The sequence below is a fragment of the Talpa occidentalis genome, unplaced genomic scaffold (genome assembly GCF_014898055.3).
Source record: "Talpa occidentalis isolate TD23 unplaced genomic scaffold, MPIMG_talOcc4v2.1 talOcc4.14, whole genome shotgun sequence".
In the NCBI taxonomy this organism is placed as follows: Eukaryota; Metazoa; Chordata; class Mammalia; order Eulipotyphla; family Talpidae; genus Talpa; species Talpa occidentalis.
The window spans coordinates 78,106,369-78,133,638 of record NW_023601433.1 but is presented as its reverse complement, the minus strand read 5'-3'; the positions used below and the strand labels follow the sequence as shown (position 1 = coordinate 78,133,638).

The following is a 27,270-nucleotide window of genomic DNA, read 5'->3' as shown; positions in this document are numbered from 1 at the left end:
AGCCGCCAGACCTGACTGTGCAGGACTCCGAGGGAAGTGGGAGTCATCCCGCAGACGCTGTGAATTACTTTACTTTTTTTTTTTTTTTTTTTTTATACAAGCACTGAGTACAGTCAGAAGCGCGGGAGGGTGAGAGAATTCACCAGAGCCAGAGCGGGGAGCAGAACAGGCAGAAGGACCGAAGTACACTGCTGAGGGGAGCAGCGGGCGGCAGGAGAGGTCTGCGCGCCATGTGGGACCCTCCTCCAGTGGCCGGGGAGCAGCCGGGGATCGAACCGGCACCGCAGAGGCCGCGGGCAGCTTCGCAACCCAGCGCTCAACTGCTGCACCACCGGGGAGGCCCGAATTACTTTACTTTTAAAAATACTTTCAGGGCCTCCCCTGGTGGCGCAGCGGTTGAGCGCTGGGCTGCAAGGCTGCCCGCAACCTCTGCAGCGCCAGTTCCTTCCCTGGCCGCCAACAAGGGTCCCACCAAAAAAAAAAAAAAAACAACAACAACAAAAAAAACCTTTTATTGTGGCATTACTGAATACAGTAAGTGCATCCAACTTATATGTACAGATAAGTGGGTTTTTGCACAGAAAATCACATAACCACCACTAGATCAAGAGAGAGCATCCCTCACCTGTATCCAGGACATCTTTGAAGGGTAAAGTTTTTGCCCTAAATACAGTGTGTCTTTGCCCCGTACTGGGTTTTTCCAAGATCTCCTGCCTCCACGTCAGCCAGGATTCTGCTGGAAACTTCACAGTGATTCCCAGATCCCGAGCAGAGGCCCTCTTGGGTGGCTGAGCACCAAAGCCTTTGTCAGCAAATTAAAACATGAAGAGGGCAGTTTGGTGAATGCCCAGGTCTTTAAAAGTGACACACGAGCGTGTTTGCCCGAATCTCACAGCAGTGATGGAGGCGGTCTCCCAATCTTATTTGCAAAGACACCTCAACTTTACCATCTATAAAATGGGAACATGGGCAGAGATGAACTTGATGAAATAGAGCCTCTTCCAAACAATAATTTTTTTGAAGATTTATTTATTTATGCATACAAGAGCTGGGGTACAGGCCTGAGATGTGGGGTGGGGGGGTGAGAGGATTCACCAGAGACAGAGCGGGGAACAGAACAGGCAGACGGACTGAAATACACTGCTGAGGGGAGAAGCAGGCAAGACAGGAGAGGTCTGCCTCGCCATGTGGGTTGCTCCCTGGCCTGCTGGGGATTGAACTCGTGCTGCAGAGGCTGCAGATTTCTTCACAGTGTGGTGCTTAACCCCTTGAGCCACCAGGGAGGCCCCCAAACAATAATCTTAAGATCCCCAGGATTAAGAGGAAGTGATAAACCCATCAGGACACTATTTCCTCCCAAAGGAAAAAGTCACCCCTCAGTGACTTTCCCCGCTCCCAATTCCTTAGAACAGGCTCTGGGGAGAGATCACACCTTGCTCTGCTCCCTCCAGGGACGTCCTCTTCAAAGAAGAGCTTATGTGTGCGAGTGGCTTGGGAATCAGACCGCAGGTCACATCGTAGCTGTCACTGGCTGTGTGACACTGGGCAAGGCACTGCACCTCTTTGAACCTCGATCTCCTCCTCTGCACGCGGAGATAATAAGGACTCAGTGAGATAATGAAAATGGAAGGGCCTAGAGGGAACCCACACCTTGGTGAGTCCCCAGGAAAGGACTCGGGGAGACTTCTGAAGTCAAGCCCTGAATCCAGTGACTTGGGAGTCTCATCTGCATAAATTCCCGCATCGCGGTGGGCGATGCTGCATTAGCATGCCTCCCTTCCTCTTAGGTTAATATATGTATTATTTATAGGGCTTTATTATGTGCTCAGAGGGCTCCCCTGAGAAATATAATTGTGCACTGGGAGGTAAATTTGAATAATATTTACAATTAATTTCCGTCAATAAAGCAATGCAGCGAGGACTCTGCGCAGCTGAAATGGGCCCTGGCTTGGTGTCTCACTAACTGCTCCCCTGACCAAGGGTGGGGAGCTTTTGAGTAATCTCTGAGTTCCACCGTGGCTTTGGCAGGCCACACGCCATCACGATCCCCCTGGAGACAGTGCGGGGGGGGCCCCCTCCTGCCTGACGCGCTCTGCCCTCCCCAGAGCAGCCGCTTCGCTTCCAGACGCAGGTCCAGGCAGGCCACTCGCCTGCAGAGGCTGCCCCTTCACCCTGCATCTGGCCTCGCCCTCCTCTCTACCACATCAGGCCCCGGCCACGCCGTGCCCTCTGCGGGGAGTCCCCTCTCCCACACCCCGCCAAGCCCACGCCTGCGGCCTGCACATCTCCTGCATCTTCCCCGAGGGAGTTTCCTTGGCCTTGGAGCAAGGTCAGACCTTTATCATATGAGTGCAGCACGCACTATTGTCTTTCCCACTGGGGTGTGTTTTTAAAAATTATTGGCTGTCTCTCCCACTAGCCAGTGAACGAGCTCACGAGGACAGAGGCTGTGTGCGTCCTGGTCATGCCCGTATTCCCAGTGCCAGCCACGGGGCCTGGCAAAGAGTAGGTATTAAATCAATTTTATGACCTGGAGGAGAGGATGGGTGCAGAGTTGGGTGTGCAGATGGATGGGTGCCTGACAGGTGTGGGAAGAGATGAGTGGAGGGATGTTGGGGTAAATGGGCGGGACGTTAAGGGGATTAGGCTGGTGGGTGATGGGTGGGTAAGCAGATGCATGGATGAACGTGTGGAAGGAAGCTTCTGGGCACAGGAGCTCAGGCAGAAAAACCGGCTCACAGCCCAGCTCTGTGGTTTGCTGCCTGTGTGGCCCCGAACAAGGGAGGCGGGCCCTTTCTGCATCACCCATCCTGCGGAGGGCCTCCCCGCAAGACCCTTCTGATAGTTTGATGAGGCTTTGTGACTGCTGATGGCACTTGGCTAACATCGGCCACTTCCCTCATCGCCATTCTCCATGTCCTCCATGCGTCTCTCTCCTCCTGACCTGTCCCCAAGCACCCTCTTCTCTTCTTGTGCCTCTGCCTGCTTCCCCTGCCCCGTCAGCCACCCACCCCACCCGGGAGGAGCTCTGAGGCCCAGCTGGCCAGACCCTGGCTCCATGGGAGGGGCCTCCGCTGGCTGCCTATGCAATAATGCAAGTGAGCACAGTTTGTGAGCCCCGGGGCATACATGCCCCCTGCCAGGGCCTCAGAAGGAGCTGTAAGGATGAGGTTAAAGGGACGGTTGTGGGTGCATTTGGATTTTTTTTAAAGATTTATTTATTAATACAAGAGCAGGGGTACAGGCCAGAGGTGTGGGGCGTGAGAGGATTTACCAGAGACAGAGTGGGGAGCAGAACAGGCAGAAGGACCGAAGACACTGTTGAGGGGAGCAGCGGGCGAGACAGGAGAGGTCTGCTGTGCCATGTGGGAATCTCCTTGGCCGGCCGGGATTGAACCCGCGCTGCAGAGGCTGCGGACAGCTTCACAGAGCAGCGCTCAACCCGCTGTGCTACCCGGCAGGCCCCTGCATTTGGATTTTTAATGGGAAACCACAGTCAGAGCAGGAAGACTGGTGGGCAGCCAGAAAGAAGGAGGCTGACGCGAAAGGGGAAAACAGCCGGTTTGAATTTTGCTCCTGCTCATCAGCTTTCCCAGTGACAAAATGATTCCCAGCTCTGCTGGGCCTGTCCTTCACGCAGCCCAGGAGGAGCGAGAAACTGGGCCTGAGGAAGCAGCACGGCCCTGGGGGGTAGAGTCCCGGGTGGCTGATGTCCCCTCTGGGGCCTGGAGAGGGCCCAGGGCACCTTGTGCCTTAGCTGCTCCCTCTGTTCCACTGGAGAGGGAGGTGGGGGGGGGTGCACTGGGCAGCCCTGCAGGCTCCCCTTTTGCTCTCAAACTGCCCATGTTCAGACTGTTTGAGGCAAGTGGAGGCCCCAACTGGGGTCAATTCAGCGCTGCCTTGTCATCAGCATGAAGACCCAAGGAGAAAAGGAACAATTTGTCTCTTAATGAGCTGTGATTCCAAACAGCCCGTGGCCTCGGGAACCTGCCTGACATGCAGACACTACATCTGTTCACTGTATCTTGTTGGAGAGCTGGCTTCGCAACTAAGAGATTTGCAAGAGAACAGAATGTGGACATTTGGGGGCCAGAGGGCCTTGAGTCCACAAGAGGCTGCTTCCTGCCAGGATTCTCTCCCCACTGCCTTCTGGAGTGCTCCCGGGGTGCAGGAGGTGGGGGTCCTGCTGGGTGCATGCTGATGGGCATCAAGGAAGAAGGCCAAGTGCATTTTCTTTGCCATGTTGAATCTTTTTTTTTTTTTTTAAAGAAGATTTATTTATTTATGCATACAAGAGCTGGGGTATAGGCCAGAGGTGGTGGTGGGGTGGTGGTGAAAGGATTCACCAGAGACAGAGTGGGGAGCAGAACAGGCAGATTGACCGAAGTGCACTGCTGAGGGGAGCAGTGAGTGAGTCAGGAGAGGTCTGCTGCGCCATGTGGGTTGCTCCCTGGCTGGCCGGGGATCAAACTCAAGCTGCAGAGACTGCGGACAGCTTCACAGGCTGTGTCTTAACCCCCGGCGCCACCAGGGAGGCCCTGTTAGATAATTTTTGAGAACGATTTGCAAAGCTGATTTAAAGGCTGTTAAGATGTTTGCATTAACCCACTGAGGATTCTATATTTATGGTCAAAACCCCAAGATTCTGCAACTTTCCTTGAGCGAGGGGTAAGTTTAAATCCAAGCTTTGGCAGGGACCAGCTGGGCACCTCAGGCAAGTTACTAAACCTCTGTGAACCTCTGATATACGTAAAGGCAAAGTAATAATTGTACCTAACTCAGGGCTGGTGTAGGAATAAATGAGATAACATATAAAGTGCTTAACATAGGAAGTGCTAAATAACATAGGGTAGTATTATCGGCTAGAATATTCTCAACAGATACATTCTCCATAAAAGAACAGGGTTCTGGGGCCAGACCAAGCTGAGTTCAGATCTTAACTCTGTCTCTGGCTCACTGTGTGATGCTGAATGAATTTCTTCCTTCTCCGAGTTTGAGCTTTGTCGTTTGCAAGCGGGACAGACACTGCAGCTCTGGAAGCTGTCGCGCTAGATGAGGAAAGTAGTGTGCTGTGCACAGAGGTGCTTCTGCGCAGAATCAGGCTCCAGGTTCTGCTTTGTCCTGCATGTGCTCCCAGGGTGCTGGTGGAACCCAGCTTGGGGCCGCTGTCTAGCAAGGCTTGGAGGCAGTGGAGAAGAAAGGGATGCCCAGCCCACTCCCACGCCCCCACCTCCACTCCCATGCCTGGCCCTGGAATGCTTCCTTCTGGACGCCTCCAGCCAACACCAAGTGGATTAGGAAGGAGAGAAGAATCCCTGGGAAGAGGTGGAGGCTGCAGTCATACCTATCTCAGACTGTCCCGCTAAGAAGTGCAAAGTAAGAGCAGAGCGGGGTGCCACCCCTTGCTCACCCCCCAAAACAGCTGAGTCCTATAGCACCATGGTGTGGAAAGTTCCAGAGTGAGCTGCTCTTTGAAGGGTCTTCTTCCCCCAGACCCGAGTCCTCACTGCAGCCCCCCTTCTCTTGTTCTAGCAGAGAGCTCACGTGACCCTAGGACCTATTGTCTGTCTTCACAGCTAACCTGAAAGCCAAGTGCCAGGCCTTGGAAGGTGGTGGCCTCATAGGTCCTCTTCCTCCCAGGAAAGCTGGGCATTTGCACAGGCTTGAGTGGCGGGATTTCTGGCCACAGCTGATTAAGGTATACAGGGTGAGTGTGAGCTGCATGACATTGGGTTTACTCTGACATTCTCTGCTCACACCAGGAATGGGCATGTGGAGTGCTCGAGTCTTTCCTGGGGTGAGCATAGTAGGTAGCTTAATCCCACTGTCCATGGCAATGCCCTTGAGAATGCTCCCTTTTTTGCCTTGCACTGTTCAAGGCAAGTCTCCCCAAAAGGGATGCTGGCGTAAGGCTGTGACCAAGATGGCATTCCTCCACATGCCACATGAAGAACAGGGTCCCAAGCCCTGAATTCCCAGCCCTAAACGCTGTTCATACCCATGCAGAAGTAGTTCATGGGGGTGCTGAAGACATTCCGGCTGTGGTCTTGAAAAGGCATGGTTTTGGGGCTCCAAGTTTGAGAGTGTCGGCTGGGCATCTCCTGTGCATTCAAAGCATGCTGGTCTCTCTCTCGTTCACCGAGGACTTCTCGTTCACCGAGGACATCTTGGTAAAGCTCCTGTGGCTGGGGAAGGAGGAATGGCCAGTGTCCTCACTCAGAGCATTGACCAGGCGGGAGAAGAGGGCCACCTTGAACTTCTTGAAGTCCTGACCCATGAAGACGTAGAGAATGGGGTTCATGCAGCTGTTGGCAATGGCGATGGCCATAGCCAGGGGCAAACCCAGGTGGAAGACAGAGCTGGGCACAGCAGTGTGGTGGAGCTCCAGGAGGTTGAGCGTGTGGTAGGGGCACCAGCAGAGGAAGAAGGTGATGATGATGGTCATGATGATCTTGAAGGGCTTCTTGGTCTTGGCCAGGCGGTTGCGCCGTAGCTTGCAGACGATGGTGAAGTAGCAGGCTGTGATGATGAGGACCGGGGCCAGGAAGCCACAGACGAAGCGAGTGATGGTTATCGCCATTTGTTGGCTGAAGCCCACAGGGTCCTGTCCGAGGTGAGCCAGGTGTGGGGCAGAGCCAGCCGCTGACAGGCTGAAGTTGTTGAAGCAGATGATTTTCCCTTGCCGATCGACCGTGTCCCGGAAGACGAGGGTCGGAGAGCTCAAGACGAAAGCCAGGACCCAGATGAACACACAGGCCATGTAAGCCAGCCGGACACTACGATGGTTCTGGGACCAGACCGGGAAGACCACAGAGATGCAGCGGTCCAAGCTGATGACAGTCAGCAGGAAGACGCTGGTGTACATGTTGTAGATGAGCAGGAAGTAGCTGACCTTGCACATGGCCTTCCCAAAAACCCAGTGGTAGTCCATGGCGACGTAGGCGATGTAGATGGGGAGGAAGACATTGAACAGGAAGTCTGCCACGGCCAGGTTGAGGAACCAGACCGTGTTCACCGTCCTCTTCATCTTGAAGGAGACAATGGTGATCACCAAGCCATTGCCCACGATCCCGAGGAAACAGACAATGCTGTAGATCACCAACAGGAAGATTCTGGCAAAGCCGCCTTCCAGGCTCGATAACTCCTCCAAAACCACGATGGGGTCATGCTCTTCATACTCATCATCGTAAACGAGGGAGTTGTTATAATCTTCCATTGTCTGCGAGGGAGCACAGGGGCTGTTAGGGGAAGCCTGATTGGAATGGGCTTTAAGAGGTGGGTCCCAACGCCCTCCCTGAAAAAAGGCCATTTGGTGGTTTCACCGTTTCTTGTTTCATATTTTACTTTATTCAGCCTCTCCAGCACTGCCTAAACACCGGGTACTGTCTGAAGGCTTGACCTATACAAACTCCTTTAATCTTTGAAACAGCTCAATGAGGTAGGGAGGTAGGTCATGAACCCCACTGTACAGAAAAAGAAACTGAAGTGCAGAGTTTAAGTCACTTGCCCAAGGTCAGACAGCTGGGAAGAGGTAGAGCCGGGAGTTAAACCCACTTCAGAGCCTATCCTCTTGACAAGATGTTTTGTTGCCTCCTTGGGACCCTCTGCTTCCCCTCACAGTCTGGTGAGGGAGATGAGCATTCATCAACAAATTCCCAACATCTCACAAAAATTGCAACAATGCCAATGGCAATGAAGGAGAGCTGTGTAATTGGGGTGCAATGAAATTGGTCCCAGCTGTGTGTCCCAAACCCAGAGAACAGCCAAGCTGGCATTCTCCGGTGCTCCCACCTTGCCAGTGGTCCTCCACTGGTACCCTGGGAAATCTGATCACAAGTGTCCCTTACCATGCGCTCCTACGGTGTCTGAAGCTCTTCCGCGGGGGTCCTCGGCTAGTCAGTCCCCGTGCACAGCTAGAAACACCTGCAGAGAAGAAAGAGGAGGCAGAGGTTGGATCCAGGTCTCAGCCAGAGAGATGATCTGTTGTGATTATGCTCAGTTTGCAGAGGAGGAACCAGCAACTTGGAGAGGCTGAGTGACTAAGCAATGGACCCAGGATCGATCATCCAGGCCCTTCGGGTCCCCCACAGCTAATCCCAGCTGAGAGCCTGAGCAAAGGTGGAACAGAGGAGAGGGTGCAGATGTCATGATGCAAATATATCTGGGGGAGGGGGACCAGGAAATGCCATTCCAGGTTGTGATGGACACCCAGAGACAGAAAAGGAACTGCTCAGAGTACCCACTATGTGCCCGAAGCACCTGCTATGTGCTAAGAACCGTAATTCAATCATGTCATTTCGTCTCCCTGGGGCTTTTCCAGACAGGTGTCATCACTCATGTTTAGAGTTATGGAAACTGAGACCCCAAGGATGAAGCCTCATTCTCTCTGGGTATTCGGGGACACAGGCCCTGCTGTCAGCACCATTTGAAAACAGTGCTGACAACAGCACTGAAAACAGCCATGAGGCACCTACTATGTGCCAGACAACTTCACCAGGACTTCCCACAACCCCCTAATAACCTTGTTGGACGGTTTCCCGGTTTATGGGAGAACAAGCCGAGACACAGGCGCTTGCAAGCCTGGGAGGTTTTGAAGGCTGAGCTCACGTGTATGGTTCAAAACCAGCCTCAGCCACTCACCAGCTGTGTGGCTTTGAGCATAGGACTTACCCTCTCTGAACCTCAGTTTTCACTCAGTAAAATGGGAATTCTCATTTATAAGCAGAGTATAAGTAAGAACAGCAGCACCGGGAATGAGGAGCATTTAGGTGAGCGTTGGGATGCAGGAAACCCTCAGCATATACCAGTGATTGTATTGGGCCCCAGGATACCAGCTGCAGCTTGAATCCAGGGCTTTGGCACCCCCAGAGCCCATGTACTTTCCACCATCTAAGTTCTCCCCATCTGCTCCAAAGCAACTGTTTTAGCTCGGCAAGACAGCCAATGGGGGCCTCCCTGGTGGCGCAAGGCGTTAAGCACCGCACTATGAAGCAATCCAAGCCTCTGCAGCATGAGTTCTATCCCCGGCCTGCCAGGGTGCAACACACATGGCGAGGCAGACCTCTCTTGTCTCGCCCGCTGCTCCCCTCAGCAGTGTATTTCAGTCAATCTGCCTGTTCTGTTCCCCGCTCTGTCTCTGGTGAATCCTCTCACCCTCCTGCATCTCTGGCCTGTGCCTCAGCTCTTGTATGCATAAATAAATAAATCTTTAAGAAAAAAAAAAAGACAGCCAATGGATGCTTCTTTACAAACAACGCCAACCTTCCTCCATATAAATTCATTACTGCTCCTTAATGGGTTTGAGGTTACATTTTATTGCATAAAAGTCCTCTTTTGATTTTATTAAATAAAAACCACTTGGAAAATTCCATGGCAGACGCTAGGCTCAGGAGACTCCGGGTTTCAGCTTGGGTGTTGTCCCACCCTGCAGGCTGGAATGGTATTCTAGAGGCGTCCCAAGGGCTCTGTGTGGCACTAGAGTGCACGAGAAGACGGGAACCCAGCAGCTGCCTCCCATTTCCACAGTCAGGTGAAGTGTGACTGGTGGGCCTGATGATAGTGTGTAGCAGGGACTGTGCTGGGCACGTCGTGGCCCTGAAGGGCCCAGACGGGCTGAAACAAGGCCTCGGGAGGGGGAGACGCTGCCCTAAGGCATCCAGACGGGTAGGAGAGACAGGGTTTGAACCAGGGCTGCAGAATCTGGGCTCTTGGCCATCATCTACATTGCCCCCCAAACCATGATTTGATGACAGCCACCGAGTGTGTCCTTGGGGAACAAATGAATGTGTCCACGTCCCCTGAGCTGGGCCGTGCAGGCTCAGGAACAAGGAAATGGCTTCCTCAGGGTCTCTTCCCACAGAAGCACCGAGTCACAGGCAGAGACAGTACTGGGCCAGGGCAAGGCCAGGTACCCCAACCAGCCCCAAGGAGGGGTGTTCCCCAGCCCTGGTACCCCTGGCTTTCTGGGGCAGGAGATCTCTGAGCTGAATTTAAAAGAGGAGTGTGACTTCAGAAGGTGGAGAAGTCACACCTGGCCATCTCCCCATCCTGCCACCCCCCTTGTTGGCAGTGGGCCGGGTGCCTGAGCTCTGCTGAAGGGCGAGAAGGCAGAACCCAGAACCATGCAGTCTCTGCAGAGACGAGCCGGACACAGACAACGTCACGTCTCTCTGGCCAGCGGGGCTGGCAGTAGCTGGGGTCAGAGGCCACATCTTTTCATTTGGAGCAGAGGCCAGGCCTCCCCGGCCCTAGGGGGTGCTGACACCCACTGAGCAGGTCTGTGCCTGCACCCCTCATTCCTCATCCCAACAGGAATTGAGTGAGTCGGTGTCCCCAACTGGCATGAGTCCCCCTCCCAGTCCCCAGCGTCCACATCATCTGTGGGCATGAAACGCCTGTGACCCTTAGCAAGTTAGTGTCTTCTCTGCACCCCAGCTGCCTTTCTGCTCGGCCCTAGTGGTGTCTAACCTGGGGGATGGCTGAGAGGATTAAACATCCCAGGTGAAGTACCAGGCACAGGGTGCGCACCTTTGCCCGGCAGACTGTGTTGATGTTACTATCACGTTGCTGCCCTTCTCGCCTCCTCAAAGCCTTTGTCTGGGAAGACAGGAGGGGCCAGAAGACCAGGGCGTCCCGCCCACTTGATTCCCTGGCCCTGGGTTTGAGGGCAAGTTCAGGGCAACACAGGCAAGGACTTCCATATCCTCTAAGCAACCTTCTCCTCCTCTCTCCAGGGGGGAGGGCCCCAAGGGGGGGGCTGGGAGGAAGTCATGCTGTTGGAGTGCTGTGACATGGCAATGATTCCTTTGCCAATTATAAATTGGAAGGGGCTATAAAACTCGTTACTCATAGTCTTTGAAGACGGCAGAACCGGGGTGGGTGGGGGGCAGCATGACTATACAAATATATATGGAGATACATATGTGAGCGGGCACACCGAGGGGCGCCCAAGAACCCTAAACCTGCACCGTCTAAATGGGTTTGCCATTCACTGCCTTCAGACAAAGCATATTCTTAGCGTGTAAGAACTTCAATAGAAGAGAACTGTGGTAGAATTTTGTGGACAGAGAGAAGACAGAATAGTTTGCCAGTGGAACACCCACAGCTACCCACCCCCTCGCGGGGAAGTGCTCAGCCAAACAGGACTGGCCCAAAGCAGGATCTCTGAGGCCCGAAAGCCCGCCGCCAGGCTAAGGTCCTTGCTGGTGGGACCCACAGGGAAGGGGCAGAAGAGGCCAGGCAAGTCTGGAAGGAAAGGAGCAACATCAACATCAAGATCAAGGCTGCCGTGGTCAGGCTCCCCACGGGTCTCCCACCCACGTCTCTGTCTCCTTCAAGTGTGTCCCTCCACGTCCCCCAAGTCCCTGGCACAAGTCCAAGGCCCAGAAGCAAGCACGGCTTCTTCACCTGTCTCTCTGCTCCATGTGCCTCCTCCAGGTCCTCTCCGAAGTCCTTTTTAACTTGCCCTGAAGTCTCAGCTCCACTCTTCATTAGGTGGAGCAGGGAACATGGAATCTCCATGTGTGTATATATATATATAATGTATACGTATATATATGTGTGTGTATACAGCATTTACAAACTTATCTATAACATAGCCAACTCTTATCTGAGCACCCCCTCTAAAACACAGCTGTGCAAGAGTCTGTTCAATGTTCTCAATAGTCCTACAAAGAGAACTAGTTCACAGAAGAGAATATTGAGGTTCAGCGAGGTAAAGCAACTGGGCCGAGGTCGCCCAGCTGGGAAGTCTTACTCCAGAGCCTGACGTCCAAAGATCCTAATGAAAAGTCTCTTGGGCCCAGACCATAGCACATTCTTGATCCTCGAACACTGTTGACCCCTGTGCTGCCTTCCCAGGTTTCTCGTTGCCTTTTCTTCAGGCTTCTACAAGCAACAGTCACATGAAAATCATGCCTACAACGCTGTGGAAGTCCTGCTCAATGACGCTGCCCACTGCCTCCCTCATGGTGCCCTTTCTGAAACTGCCTGCCCAGTGAGAAATGTCCTGGAGAATTCAGAGTACCGAGCAACATTGTTTCCCTGAGGTACTGGGCTGAGTCCTCATTCTTGATCATCCAAGTTCTATAACCAATCACATTTCCCTTTTTGATATGGCCACAAGGAAGCTCAGAGTCACATTTGCAGGTCAAGGGCAGTAATGCCACTAGCCCTGTTGGTCGTCAGGTTTCTATGTAGGTTTAGGTTGATACTTATGTCTAATCTGTATTGGTTTCACATCCTTGTGACAAGCAGTAATTGGTTAGTGCACTCAATAGCCCAAACACTACACTAAGCATTTTAATTGCATTAACTCACACATCCCCAGCAATCCTCAGGAGGGACACTGCTACTACTCTCACTGTAACGGTGAAGAAGTGAAATAATGTCACACATTCAGCTAATGGCCAATTCACAGCCCAGTTGCTCTGACCCTGCTCTTACCCTCTTGCTTTTCAGAAAGTGGAACCATCTTTCCACGTCTGTGCACAGCCTTTTTGATGTCCCGGGGTCCCCGGCTCACTCTCTAGGGACACCTCCTTGTTGCTCTTGTTGTCCTGGCTTCTCAGGAAATCTACTTTCTCAGGTTTCTGGACAATCTGGGGCACACATGGGAATCGTTTGCCAAAGGTGACATCATCCGTCACTGTCCAAGCAGGCAGGTCAATTTGCACCAACCTGTTCCCCTTTCTGCCCCCAGCCTCCCCAGAGAGCCCAGGGGGCAGATGAGCTGTCCCTACCCAGATTCTCCTGTGAGTTCAGGAACTCACACCTATTTGGAGCCAGTGCCCGGAGCTGGTCTGCTCTGAGGCTCTGGGCACAGACTCCCAGGCCGGCCCTTCTCTTCCAGCAGTCCGAGGCCCCCGGGAGCGGGTGCCAGGGGGAGGTGCTATGGGAGGCCCGCTGTACCACCTGAGCAACTCACCTGAGTAACAGTACCCGCCCTGCCTACTTGTCAGGGTTGCTGGGAGGAGGCGCTAAAATAATGGTGAGCATTTAGAACAGAACTGGGGAGGTGTGGGGGCCTGACTCCACTCCCTGTGGCTGTCCCGGCCACCCCATCTGACCTCCGTGTCCTCTTTAAAGCCCTGTCTTCAGAATGCAGTCCCATGCTCAGGCTCTGGGGATCCGCTCCCAACACCAACCAGTCTTTGTCATTATTTTTCCAGCTTACCATTGCTACCTGTGGCTCTTCAGCCTGCTCACTGCACTAGGAGACTTCCCAATTCTCTGCCCCACATCCTCACCCATGCTGGGGCCCAGGCCCTGTCCTGATCAAGGGACACACACACACACACACACACACACACACAAAACATGATTGCACAGACAACCAAATACTCATAATCATAGAGGTACACACACTGTGTGCCCGCACCCATACAAACACCCAGGCAGACACACAGCCTCACAACTACATATATCTAGAAGTGCAAATATTTGAAGTGTAAACCACGACAAGCATTTTCTGTTTCCCAGGCTGTGGCAAGAACTAGAAAGCTGGCAGTGGGGGGGAGGTACCCCTCAGAGTTGTCAGGTACGGCCACAGTTCTCATGCTGTTCCAGGGCAGGAGGAGGGGCACCCTGAGACCCCAAACCTGCCTGTTCTAAATGGGTTCTGCCATCTGCTGCATCAAGACAAAACATACTTAGAGCATAACACCTTCAAAGGAAAGGAACTTTAATACAATTAGTATGCAATAAAGAGAAGGGAAATAAGAGATAAAATAGTTTTCCCATGAAACACCCAAAGTTACACATCCCCTCTGGGGTAAATGTCCAGCCAAACAGGGTTGGCCCAAAGGAAATTTAATACAATTAGTGTGCAATAAAGAGAAGGAAAAGAATAGATAAAATAGTTTCCCATGAAGCACCCAAAGTCACCCATCCCTAGTGGGTAAATGTCCAGCCAAACAGGGCTGGCCCAAAGCAGGACCACTGAGGTCAGAAAACTTGCCACAAGTCTAAGGCCCCTCCTGGTGGGCCCCACAGGAAAGGGGCAGAAGGGCCAGGCAAGCCTGGGAGGAAAAGAGCAAAATCCAAGTCAAGATCAAGGCTGCCGTTGTCAGCCTCCCCAGGGTCTCTCACCCACGTCTCTGTCAAGTGCCTCCTTCCATGTCCCCCAAGTCCTGGTACAAGTCCAGGGCCGAGAAGCAAGCACGGCTTCTTCACATGTCTGTGCTCCATGTGGCTCCTCCAGGTCTTCTTGACCGCCATCCTTCCTTCCCCATCTTCTCTAGCTTCTCCTCCCTGCCCAGCTCCACCCTTCCTTAGGGTGGGGCAGGGAACCTGGAACCTCCTTCCCCTGGAGATGACCCCAGGCTGTGGGGACCCATGAGCCCTGTTGGGTGTCCCTGCCCTGCACGAATCCCACTACGGCTCGCTTGTGCACAGAGCTGGGGAGGCACGCCTTGGCTTCTGCTGTCCAGTCCTCAGATGAGGACTCCTGGCTTATTAAGGAAGTATTAAAAAAAATGCTAAGGGAGCGGAGAGGTAGGATAGGGAAAGGGAGGAGGCTGGGGCTGCAGGGCCAGGAGAGCCCCAGGGAAGGTGGCCTTGACTTTGGGCCAGGGCTCAGGGAACAATGGAGGTCACATTCCTGCAGGCAGAGTATTTATATCTCCCCACCCTGTCCCGGGGAAGGGGGTGGCTGTGTTCCCAGGCTCTCCCAGCCCCAGAGGGCAGTTTGCCGACAAAGAGCCACAGGTGCTGGCTGTCAGGAGCGAGGCCCTGGGGAGACAGCGAGCACAAACTGGGTCCAGGATCCAGGGGACTGGGCAGCCACAGAGGCGTCTGCTGATGGCTGGAAGCTGGAGGCCCCTGGCAGGAGAGGGACCGCCAGAGCCAGGCAGCTGCTGGAGCGACAGATCACCAAGCAGAGGCACAGCAAGGGAACGCGGAGTGTCTTAAGTCTTAAAACCATCTACCCTAATAGCGCAAAAGTACATTGAAAACAGGCCTGGCAAACAGGAGCGCGTGCTTTGCAAGAACACAGTCAAATAACAAGATACACAGGGAACAGATTAGCTCGGCTCCGTGGGAGCGGAGGTGGGAGGGGAAGGAGTCGGAAACGGGCCTGAAAGGAAATGAAGGCTGCAAAGAAAGAAAATAAGGAAAGCACCGAGGCTTCCAGAGGCCAACGAAGCAGAGGAGGATGGACAGAGGGGGTGGCCGTGTCGTGTCAGCCTGCCCACCCCCCCGAGGCCCAGAAAAGCCCCAAAGAGGCACCCCAAATCCCTGTCTGGGGTTCCCTCTTGGGCAGCTCATGCCTGGGTCACTGAATGCCTGAGGAAGCCACGCTGGGCAGGCATAGGGCTAAACAAGCAGCCTTGACCTTGCGTGGGGAGGGCCCCAGCAGCCTGGCAGGGCCCGCCTGCCAGCCTGCTCTGCTAGGTGGGGATGAACTTGGATGACCCCAGCCCAGCAGCAGCCCAAGTGCCAGGCTTCCAGGCCGCCATGCGCTCCAGGGCCCAGGCACCTCCTTGGCCAGCCCAGCCCCGCTGCCACCGGCTGGCTCCCAGGTCGAAGCTCCTGCCACAGACGGCCCTGCCCACACCCCTACCGCTGCCACCGACCCTCGCTGGGGAAGGGGCACGGGTTCAAGGCCACATCTGGTTCCCCAGCCTCGGAGAACAAAAACCTCAGGCAGATGTTATTTGCTTAATTTTTATTAAACAAACATGTATATGGCCCCATTGCTTTCCAGGAACTGCTCGAAGCACTAGTGAAGTTGAGGGACCCGAGACTGAGAAAGGGCTGTGCCCAAGGTCACAGATGGCCCAGGTTGCAAGGTCAGTTACTCTGGACAGAAAGGACGTTCTGAGCAGGCGGTGCCACGCGGGGCATCAAACTCAGCACCTGCTGAGCTGCCGAATGCTCACTTTCCTTGTTCCCTGCCTTACCTCCTAGGAACTTCCAGAACCCTCTGGTCTTTGCCCAGTGGAATCTCCCAGAACCCTCTGGTCTTTGCCCAGAACTCCCACTAGCTCAGTCTGGCAGTCTGCAGGTGGTGCATTTTACAGAAGGGGAAAGACGAGGTTCCGGGCTCCCTGGAAGCCCCTCTCACACAAGCCCTCTGCCTGCCGCTCCTGGCTGGGTGGGAAAGGCCTCAGGAGCCCAGGTGCTGCGGGGAAAACCCTTCAGAGGGGCTCATTCACTCTTCCGCCCCTCAAGAAGCAAGGATCTGGCTGCTCCCTGGCCCTGTGAGACTGCAGGCGCTGCAGACAGGCTTTTTCTCATCTCCCCTCCCCCTGAGCCGACAGGGTCGCTGTCACCAGCCCTACCTAACCAGGGGCCCTCGGAGACCAGGCCAGGGGTCTGGGGGGAGTGTCACATGCCTGGCAAGCAGCGGTGAGGGCTCTGGACCCGCTGGGCCATGTGAGGCCAGCCCACTCTTCCAGCTGCCCGTGTCCCTGAGGGCCCCGGCAGGGGTGGGGCGGCATCTGGGCAGCAGATGTTTGCCTTCCGCTTCCTCCCTGCGTCACGGCCCCAGCCCCTCGGCAAGTGGGCGCCCTGAGTCCACCAAGGACCCGCTCCCTCTCTCCAGTCGCTGTGTCTGTCGCGGCCTCGCGCCCTCTGTCTCTCGAGGACTCTGCCGCTCGCTCCCTAGCTCTGTGCGCCTCTCTTCCTGCCTCTCCTTGCCTCCCCTCTCCGTGGAACAGGTCTTCTCTCTCAACCACTCTCCTGACAGAAAGGACGTTCTGAGCAGGCAGGTGCCACAAGGGGCATCAAACTCAGCACCTGCTAAGCTGCCGCCCCATCTCCCCTGGAAGCTCAGCCGCCCCCCAGCTCACCGCCCACATCCCTCTCCTGGGCCCCAGTCAGTGCAGCCGGCAGCAGTCGGCCACTCACTTGCTCCAGCAAGACCCCAGTTCTCCTCTCAGCCAACACTGACCTTCTCCTAGACATGGGCCCAGGCGCCCAGGCCCAGGCAGGGGTCTCCCAGGGCCCCCCAGGCCCCACTCTCCCCTCACAAAGGCCCCCGTCTCCCCCAGACCCCTCTAGGCCCGCAGAGCTCCCTGGATGCTCCCAGCCACCCGCCCCTCACCCTCCAGGCCAGAGAGAAGGGGCTCTCCGCCCCCACAGCTGGCTCCAGGAGACACCTTGAGCTCATAATCCCTGGATCTCCCGCTCTGAGGGTCTGGGGAACCTCGAAACCACACAGCCCCGGCGGATGTTCCAGCAGCAGGCCTGGCTGCCAGCAGCAGGACAGAATTAGCTCGTGCCGGGAGAGAATTTCCTCCCTGGTCCCACGCCCACGTGGGGCTCTCGCTGAGTCACCGCAGCGGAGCTAGGAAGCCCGGCTGCCCGACAGGCTGGCCCATCTTCCTTGGGTTGGGATGGGGCCATGGTTGAGCTTAGCACTCTGCCGGGGGCAAAAGCTAGGAGTTTAGTTTACACCCCTGGACCTGGCCAGCTGCTTGCTCAGAGGCCAGAGGCCCCAGAAAACCTCCAGTAACTGATGAGACATGGAAGCAGGATGCCCCAAAATATCCTCTCTCCCACCACACGCCCGGCTTCCCGCCATTGAAACAACGCTCCTGAGTCTGAGAGCCACTCCCCCTCCCTGGGGTGCTCTGTCCCCAAATCCACTGCCCCCTGCTCTGGCCAACAGGCGACAGGTGACCACTAAGAGCAGCATCAGCAGCCCGCTTGCTCTCTGACCGCTACTTGGCTGTGATCAACGAGAGACCCAGCGAGGGTGGCAGGAGCAGAGCAAGGTCAGGCTTCTCCCAGCAGCTTCTCTGCAGGGTGTCCACGAATCAGCCGCAGCTAAACTCCCTGGGTGCTGTGGGGCAGTGGCCATGCCCTGCCTCCTCCAGGCCCTCAGCCTGCGGGGGACGGTCCCCTTGCTTCCCAGCCCCTGCATCATTGCACTGTCCACTGCCCACTGCTGTCTACCTCCCACCAAGCACCCCGATTCAGTGGCTCATCAGCTTCAGGCTGAAACCCTGATCAAGACACCAGGCTGCCCATACTACCCTGTCCCCACGTCTGTCCAATCTCCTCATTTTATCTCCAAACAGCCCACCAAGCTGTCTGTGTTTCCTGCCCACGGGACCACTGGGACAGGACCCTGACCACCTCTCTCTAGGATTCCTTTATCCATTAAGTAGCCAGAGAGATCTTTTTCCCCCATGTAGGGAACATTTACTAAAATCTAAAATTTCTTAAATCAGTCTTTCAGCCACCTTGATTAAGAACAAAAGAACTTGGCGGCAGGCAGGGGAACATACCCAAATATAAAAAAGATGAAGCCCTATCATTTGCCACGTGGCTGGACCTTGAGGGCATCGTGCTGAGTGAAATAAGTCAGACAGAAAACTCAGAGCCAGATGATTTCACTCGTATGTGGGAGATAAAGAAACCAAATAAATGAACAGAACAAAACAAAAGCAAACAGGCTATAAAAACACAACAGTGGCGACCAGAGGGGAAGGGTGGTGGAGGAACAGGGTAATAGCGGCCAAGTGCAGGGTCAGGGTGAAGCATAACTGGTGGCTGCGGACACTGATTGACCAGACTGGCCACCTGAAGCCTATATACTGTGATCATGTGCTGTCACGTCAATAAAAGAGAGAGTTTTTCAAAATGCAAACGACATCCTATCACTCCCTGCTTAAGAGCCTGCAGCAGCAACTCCAGTTCTCAGGGGAACACAAACCCCTGATCAAAGTCCCTAAGCCCCAAAGGGTCTGGCCCCTGCCTCCTCTAACACTGAACCAGGGCTGGACCCAGCCTCAGAAGGCCGCCTGGCCATGGGTTCCTGGGCCCCGCCACTGGGGGAGGTGGGGGGCGGGCTCTTTCTTGCCAAGTCAGCCCCACCAGTGTATGGGAGCCCCAGCACCCATTCCCAGCCACAAAAGGCCCCCAACGAGTGTTTTCACGGGCGGCTCTCCTTCCAGGCCAAAAGCCTTGCTGACTAGTAACAATGGGTCCCCTGTACAAACACAAGGTCCCTCCGGCTGCTCAGCCTGTATCCCAGGCCAGAGGGCAGAGCCTGGGCCTCTCCCCATAAACACTGCCCAGCCCCTGGGGATGGGCTGTAAACAGATTTTCTCTACTGCTTATGTCTCACTGGCCAGGAAGGCCCAGCACCCCATTTGCTTAATCCCTTGAAGTCAGCCTTGAGCCCACTCATGCAAATAATCCCTGAGATGTGTACACAGTGTGTGGGGAAGCCTGCCCCGGCTGCTGAGCTGCTCAGGATGTGGTCTGCGGTGGTCGCCCTGCCCTCTCCCAGCGGGAGCCAGCCCTTGGTCCAGCCCTGCTCCCGAAATCCAGGCCAGCACAGCCCTCTGCAAGGACCCCGATACTGCCTGCAACTGATGGCTTCTCCCTGGCATGTTGAGGTGCCTGTCTGCAGCGAGGAGGAAGAAGTCGTAAGTGGGGGGCCAGCTTCTGAGCTGGTTTCTAACCCAACTGGACTTTGCTCCTCCCTCCCTACTCCCAGTTGCTCTGTGGGATGAATGGGGACCTTCCAGGCCCCTGGAACTCACAGCAGAGCCCCAGGCTGGGTGCAGGAGCCCAGCAGGCCCTCTGCCGAGGTGCCTTGGAGCTTAGGCAGGGCACAGAGATGCTGGGCCCAGGGAAGGTAAATCTCACCCATATCAGTGACCAGTGAGAGCTGAGACTAGAGCCCAGATGAAGAATGAGGTGCTCTCGCTTTTCTCTCTCACAGACTTTCCTTGGCAAATGTCCTTAGATAAAAGGACCCTTTGGGGCCTCAGTTTCCCCATCTGTTAAGCCAGGAAGTTGGAGTTGATAGTCTCAAAGGCCCCCTTGCAAGTTTAAAAAATGCCAGAGTTGAATAGACCAAGTGTCTGTTTATTCCCAGCCTGTGCCAGAAGTCACTAAAAAGATAGCACGACTCAGCTTCATGCTGTGTGACCCTGGGCAAGTCAGTCTACCTCTCTGAGCCATAGTTGAGTCAACTATGAAATGGTAATAATACAACCTTTTTCCAGGAAATCAGGGGGTCTGGACAAAGTGATTTCTTGGGACCCCTTGGAATTAATTTACAAGTCTCCCCCTCAGTCCCCTATGGGCACGTCTGTGGTCCTTGATGACTGTGACAAGGTGTCTGAGATGCATCCCCCACTCCCAGCTGCACGGTGGCAAGGAGCCCACACTTACCAAGTTCAAAGCTGCTTCCTAGGTCCGAGTGAGCATGTCGTAACACAGCGGTGTGGATCCAGTGCCTGGTGCAGTTAGTGCTCAGCAGCACCTGCAAAGAAAAATCAGGCTGCAACACATCTGCGAGCACAGCAGCACCTCTTCCCACAGTGGGGAGGAAGTCAAGCCTCATCCCGTTTGCAGCGTCTGAACCAGAGCAAAAGACTGTGTCGGGAATGCTTAGAGCTCCAGGGCCAGCTGGGTGGTGTCTGGAGCGGAGCAGGGATGGGAGCCGGGTGCAGCCAGCGGGGTCTTGCAGCCCCGCGCCAAGACCCACGCTGCCCTGGCTGGACAAGGAAGTGCCCAGGCTGCCGACTCTCTCCACCCTCGGCTCAGGCCCATGCCCCTTCTTGGCATCCCCACATCCTTGGCAAGAGCCCCTGCAAAGCATGTTTCCACTAATTAAAGCCTCCCCTGCCCCCCACCCCCCATGGAAACCAAGGTATTGTGCCCCTTCCACCCCCCTGTCTGCAGAGGGCCACCGTGCCACAGGGGATGACCCTGGTCGTGTGGCTTCAAGCCCTCCGCCCACATCTCCAAGCCTCCATTTCCATGGCCAGGACACGGAGATGCCCACTACACTGTGAGGACGGGAAAGGACCCATGTGGCCAAGCAGCCAGCCCTCCTAGGGGCCAAGGGGACGCCACTGTCCCTTCTTGACTAGATGAGAAAACTGAGGTTCCACCGGGTTCAGGATCTTTTTCATCACCGGTTAACTCAGGAGGCTGAGCTTTTGATGGGCCCCTCTGTTCTCATTGTCCTGGAAATCCCGTTTCCTAGCAGGTTCCTCCAGAACCAGGTTTGGACCCCAGCTCCAGCACTCGCAGGCTGCGTGACCTTGTGCAGGTTACTTCGCCTCTGTGAGCCTCAGACTCCTCTGGAGCATCAGACACTGTGAGAAGTCAATGGAACAAGCCTGGGGAAGTACTTGGCCTCTCGCTCACCACTAGTTATTCGTTTGGTAGGGAAGGGAGGGTTTTCTCGTAGCAGGGAAACGGGGCCACGTGCTCCGGGGCTCCCTCAGAAGGCCTGTTGTTTTAGGGAAAACTCAGCAGGGCTCAGTCCTTCTCTGGAGCAGGGTCTGGAAATGCAGGATGGATTGGAGACGGCAGCAGCCGGCAACCAAGCTCCCAGGCCCCTTGCTCGTCTCCTCACGTCTGAGCAGCACACAGGCCCAGCACATCTGGCAGAGGACAGCCCCGCCCGGGGCCCCTCGCTGGCCGCCAAACAGCCCCGTTCACTTTCAGGCCACCTAGTTCCAGAGACTTCCTGCCTCCAGCCTGGAACATTCTCCTCCAAGGCCCCATCAGGGGAGGAAATGTGCTCAGCATGGCCCCGGGTTCCAGGAGTGCGGTTTGGCACCTGTGGCTGGGAGAGGTCAGAAAACAGAAGCCCTATTGGAGGGTGGGAGAGGGTGGGGCAGGGACCCTCCCAGACAGGCTGACTCAAACCCTCTGGGAGTCTGAGAAACTTCCTACACGATGGCCTTGACATTGGGCTGACTGACAGGAAAGCTCGGAGGCCAAGGATTCTTCCCTCCAGTTCTTGATCCTCTGTCTTCCTGCCTCCTGCCTTCCAAGAAATGTTCATGAAGCACCTATTTGGCGCCAGGTCCAGATCTGGGGATATGGCAGGGAACACACTGTCTCCCTCAGGGGACCGGCATCCTCAGGGGAGCAGAGCTGATCGCAAACATAAACAAGTTCGGCATAAATAAGGCTAACACCGCTGGGGCCACGCTGCCTGGGTGTGCATCCTTGCTCTGCCACTTCCCAGCTCTGTGACCCTGGGAAATTCAATGCACTTCTCTGTGCCTCAATTTCCTCATCTGAGGAAAAAGAGGAGTGAAGAGCTTTCCTGCCAGGGGTGAAGAGTGATTCCAGCTTCTCCTTTACAGGGTTGTTAAGGATGAAATGAATTTACATTGGTAATATATTAAAGCATGCCGGGTTTATTGGAAACACTATGCAAATACCGGAAAAAATAAAATGAACGGAACAGCAGGTGGTGATACGTGCCATGAATAAAATATAAAGAGGGATAGGGCATGCTATTTTAGGCCAAGAGCTCAGAGAGGGTCTCTCTGAAATGATCACCTTTGAGCAGAGACCTGAATAAGAGAAGGAGACAAGGAACTGTCTCTGATGAAGGCGAACTCCAGGTGGTGGGAGCCACAAGTGCAAAGGCCCTGAGGCAGGAGCAGGCTTGGCAGGTTCAGGAAATAACCTAGGTCCAAGCATTGAAACATCTGTTCAAAAAGCTGCTAATGGGTATGGTACTTGTTAAATACTAGCAGTTGCATGGCCCAGCCCGGAACATTCTCCAGGGGAATGCAGGAACAGATCATGGCAGGGTCAGTGCTCTGAGATGTCACTCAAGGTCCAGACTTCCAACAAACTGACCACGTTACCTTACAGACAGGCTAGGGTTCTGCACAGTCTCTACCCTAATGTTCCCTTGAGGCTGGAGAATGAGTTAGCTCCAGTTCACCACAGAGTTGGCCCTGGAGGCCTGCTGTTGCAGAATAAGCAATCTGATAAGAGAAATCTGAACGTAGTCACTCTTACTTTCAGCTTTAACAGGAGAGGGTGCATCTCTTTGTGCATGTAAAGACTATCCCTAAGTTAGTTATTCGTGTCTCTTGCTGGCCTTGTAGTTGCTGAGTTTGTGACACTGGCTCTGTGCAAAGTAAAAGGAAGTGGCTGAGGTAATCAGGGTTAAGCTTCTTGAAGGAGGTAACATTTGAGCAGAGACTTGCAGGGCGCAAGGCTTTTGCTAAATGAAACAGAGAAGGCATTCTTATAGAGGGAACTGAGAGAGAGAGAGAGAGAGAGAGAGAGAGAGAACACATATAGGAGAGATAGGAGAGACATGGCTGAGAAAAGAGGTTCAGATTGTGAGACCTTCTGCAAGGCATCAACTTTATCCTGTGGGCAACAGGGAGCCATGAATGGTTTAAACAGAGGGGTGTTCATCTTTCTCAAATGACCCCAGCTCCAGCCCACATGGGTGATGGCGTTGGGGGTTACATTGGAAAGACCAGACTGGAGACAGGAGACTAGCAAGGGACCTGGTGACCTGAATGAGGAGCCTTCTGCCAGTTCCAGGTCCATACCCAAGTGGCAGTTTTGGAGGCTCCAGGAACCAGAGATGCCAGCAGAGAGCTGGGGAGTCTGGCAATCTTCCCATTTTCTTGAGGAACTTTTCCTCAGCCCACATGGGTAGATTTGCCTCAAGAGCCGTTTCCATGGCAACTGCCAATGCTCGAAGGTCTTGGATGAGCAGAGGCGGGGGCGGGTTGGGGGGTGGTGAGAGATACCCAGATGGGGCTTCATGGGAGAAGTCATGTCCCAGAGGGTCTTCACTGGCCAGTCCCAGGGACTGAGACACACCCTCTCCTCTAAGTCCTTGATGACAGGGGTGAAACCTGGTCACCATGGCAATGCCCATCCCCCATTTCTGGAGTTCTCTCACCCGGGTATTTCAGCATGGGGGTGGGGAGGAGCAGCAGTGGGGTGATGCCAAGGGTCAGCAGAGCCTGCAGCTCACGAGATATGCTCCTTTTCGGATGGGTGTGTGAGGCAAGCAACTCAAGCCCTCCAGGAAGTGCAGATGAAGGAGCAGCCTCCGGGATCTGATTTTTAGATTCCAGAAAGGCACTACCCCCCCCCAAAATTGAGGCGTGATATACCCTACAGTTATGCCTTGAATGCCACCATTAGTGATCTGCTTTTAAATACACACATGCACACACACACACACACTTTCACCTACAGTAAAACAATAACAACCATAATGACTGCAATAGGTGATGTCTGTGTGCCCCCAAATGCATAGGTTGAAAACCTAACATCCAAGGTGGTATTCAGAAGTGGGGCTTGGGGAAGTGCAGGATGGTGCCCCCACAGAAGGTGCTTTTATAAAAGAGGTCTCAGGAAGACCCCTAACTCGACCTTGTGAGGACACAACAAGAAGAGGGGCAGTTATGAAGCTGGGAGTGGACTCTCGCCAGCCACCAAATCTGCAGGTGCCTTGCTCTTAGATTCCCCAGACTCTGGACATGTGAGAAATAAATTTCTATTGTTCCTAACAGTTTATGATATTTTTGTTATAGCAGCCCAAACAGACCAAAGCAAAGGATAGCACTAATTGAATGTACCAGGCACTGTTCTAAATGTTTTATGCACATTCACTATTATAATCCACACAGTAGTGATAGAGTGGGTATTATGTTCCCATTTTATCGATGAAGAAATTGAGGCACAGAGAGGTTAAGCAACCTGCCCGAGGCCACACAGGCACACAAGTCACAGAACCAGGAGTTGGATGTTGGTACCAGTTCCAGGGCCTATACCCCACGTATTCTTCTATTCCTCCCCACTCACCTCTCTGGAGTTTCCTTCTAAAACCTACACCCACTCCGGCCACTGTGCAGCAGGCAGGGCTTAGCCTAGGGAGTGACCCAGAGCAGAGGCTCAGCAATGTCCAGTCCCTTCTTCCTTCCTGGCATGTGAGCCCAGAAAGGAATTCACACATAAATCAAAGGTGTGTGTGTAGATGTGCATAACCCCCTTAACAGCAGAAAAACTGGCCTTTTATCCAGAGAAGGTAGCTAAAAATTTCGGTAGCCTCAGACTCTGATAAGCTGCCCCCCTAGAATCCAAGCAGGCCCCCCTAACCCACCAGTCTGTTCACCTCTTCTTTGTCAAAAGTCGTTTCTCACCTTGTAGGGCTGACCCCACCCCTTGCTCCAAGCCTGGCCAATGAGAATGCTACATTCCCCTGGCCACCAATCACAGCTTTTGGAATTGGGCACATGACTGTCAGTGGGCCAATGAAAGTCTTTCCTGTGACTCTTTCTAAATGCCCTGCAAAAGAGGCCACAAGGATGAAAGCCTGAGTTGCTGGACACCATCAGTGCCACCACCTGGCAGAACTTAACAGAAACCAATAGGAGGAAGCCGAGCTCAGTGGTGGAGACCAGCCACATCTGAATCCCATGCTGACACTGGATGGAAGAGTCCCCATCCCAACCACCCCCCCACCATGGGTTCTGTTACTGCTTTAACCAGTTTGATCTGGGTCTCTGTCACCTGCAACTGAGAGACTCCTGACCCAAATGACTGACTAGCTCTGCCATCCTGCCAGCTGAGGCAAGACCTGGCCACAACAGCACCCTGCTCTCCAACATGGAAGGCTTGGGTGTGGGTGCATCCATAGAGCTGATCTTCATTGAGGGCAAAGACTTTTGTCTGTTTTATTCACTGCTAAATCCTTAGCCCCTGAAATAGTATATGTCAATTGCTGGTGCTCCCTATCTGTTAGATAAATCTGAGAGTTTATTATGTGTGAAGCATAATAACTCAGTCCCCACAACAGTCCTTCAAGGTTAGAAATATCATTAGCCCCACTTTACAGATGATGAAACAGAAGCTCAGTGAGGTTAAGGAACTTGTACCAGGTCACCCAGCTAGGATTCGAACCCAGGTAATCACACATTGCAGGGGCTGCGGTGGACTGTGTGGGGCAGGAGCAGGCATGAGAAAGACCATCCTAGCTGAGGGGGAATCACAGAGGAGGCAAGAGAGGACAGTGTGAGAAGGCAGGGAGGCAGGACAGAAGGAGAGCTGGCGGCTCACTCTCTCAGGAGTGGAGGAGGGCGGGTGGGGGAGGTGGGGGGAAAGAGAAATAAGACTGAGAAGGTCCAGATCAGGAAGGTCCTTCAGACCACAGAGGTGTTTTCCACTTCCCCTGAGGGTGACAGGGAGCACAGCAGAGCGGGGGCGGGGGGTGTTGGGGGAGGGCACAGCTGGCTGAGAGACCAGATCGGTGGTGCTTGCACTGGGGTGGGCTGACATTGGGTGTAGAGAGAAGGACACTGGCACAGAGCTGATAGGACATGGGGGTGCATTGAATTTGGAAAAGGAAGCAGAACAAGGCATCAAAGATGCCCCCCAAGATTCTGGCTGCTGTAACCTGGTAAGAAAGTCCCCCAGGAGAGGCAGGACACTCATTCAGAGCCTGGAGTGTAGGAGGCAGGGGCTTCCCTTCCTTTTAGCAGAGGGCAGAGCCCACCCACCTGGAGTCACCCTTGCCTCTCTCCTAACTCCCCTGAGACCCCCACCCCGCCCCCGCTCAGTAGACACCAAGCACTGCTTAGGCTGGAGCCTCAAATGTGGTGCCCTTTGGGGGACCTGAGTGCTGGAGACTCCAAGCCCAGGCCTCATTGAACCTGACAGCCAGGGCCCCTTCGCCAAGTTCCCACCCCCAGGCTGGCCCCAGGAGTTCATGCAGGTTCCCTGGGGCCCTGGGCCAATAGCCCCTTCCACGGACAGGTGTGGGGTGTGGCAAGCATGGCAACAGGAGAGGAGAGAATGGTTGATGGCGCTGGGGAGGGGGGACATCTCAAGGATGCACCTCGATCTCCCTTTCATGTCCCACAACAGGAAAGTGGGGGGATGCATGAGGGTTGAGCGAGAGACCATAGTGGTTTGCTGTGTGACTTTAGGCAGACGCTGTCCCCTTCTGACCGGGTCTGGGTGTCCACACCTCTAAAATGGGCAGGTTGGACTGGGAAAAGGAAACCAGAGTTGAGGAAAGGGGTGCAGGGAGGAGGAGAAAGAAAAGAAAGTTGGGGTGTGGGTGTGGAGGAATCACAGGGTCACAGAAGTGTGAGAGACGAGGGCTGACACCCAGGAGGAAGCGTCTGCGGAAATGTCACTATGGTGCAATCATCAGTTATTCAGCGAGGCGGGGCTGAGGCAGACAAATGTCTGGTCTCTCCGTCTCGGATTCGAATCTACTCGTTTGTCCTCCCCCGTCTCTTGCAATTCCCCCCTTGTTTGGCAAGTTCGCCTCCTCTATGACGGGCCTCTCACAGAGGCATTAACTAGTTTGTCTTTCCCAAATTTCTTGCACTTCCCCCTTGTTTGACAGGTTTGTCTTCTTGCCTTCCTTCCCCGCCCTTTGCAGACCCTTCCGTTGCCCCCTTTTTTCCCCTTGGTATAAACACCCCTGGACTCTGCCAAAGACCAGGACGGTTGTCTTTCAGACATGAGTCTGCTGCCTCCTCATCTGTCAACCAATTAAACCAC

General features: G+C 54.4%; 1 protein-coding gene across 5 annotated transcripts in view; it reads right to left on the bottom strand.

Annotated features, from left to right (window-relative positions):
• Positions 1–512: 512 nt before the first annotated feature.
• Positions 513–27,270, bottom strand: part of CMKLR1 (chemerin chemokine-like receptor 1) — a 52,103-nt gene continuing 25,345 nt past the window's right edge. For 4 of the 5 annotated variants that reach the window (XM_054695291.1, XM_054695293.1, XM_054695292.1 and 1 more), the window contains 3 exons: positions 20,137–20,227; positions 7,848–7,923; positions 513–7,219 (listed from right to left, as the gene is read on the bottom strand). In XM_054695291.1, the coding sequence (XP_054551266.1) occupies positions 6,110–7,219; positions 7,848–7,850 (1,113 nt within the window). In that variant the 5' untranslated portion in view covers positions 7,851–7,923; positions 20,137–20,227 and the 3' untranslated portion in view covers positions 513–6,109. Of the gene's footprint in view, positions 7,220–7,847; positions 7,924–14,088; positions 14,828–20,136; positions 20,228–27,270 lie in introns of those variants that run through there. The other variant, XM_037511023.2, reaches the window with a different exon arrangement.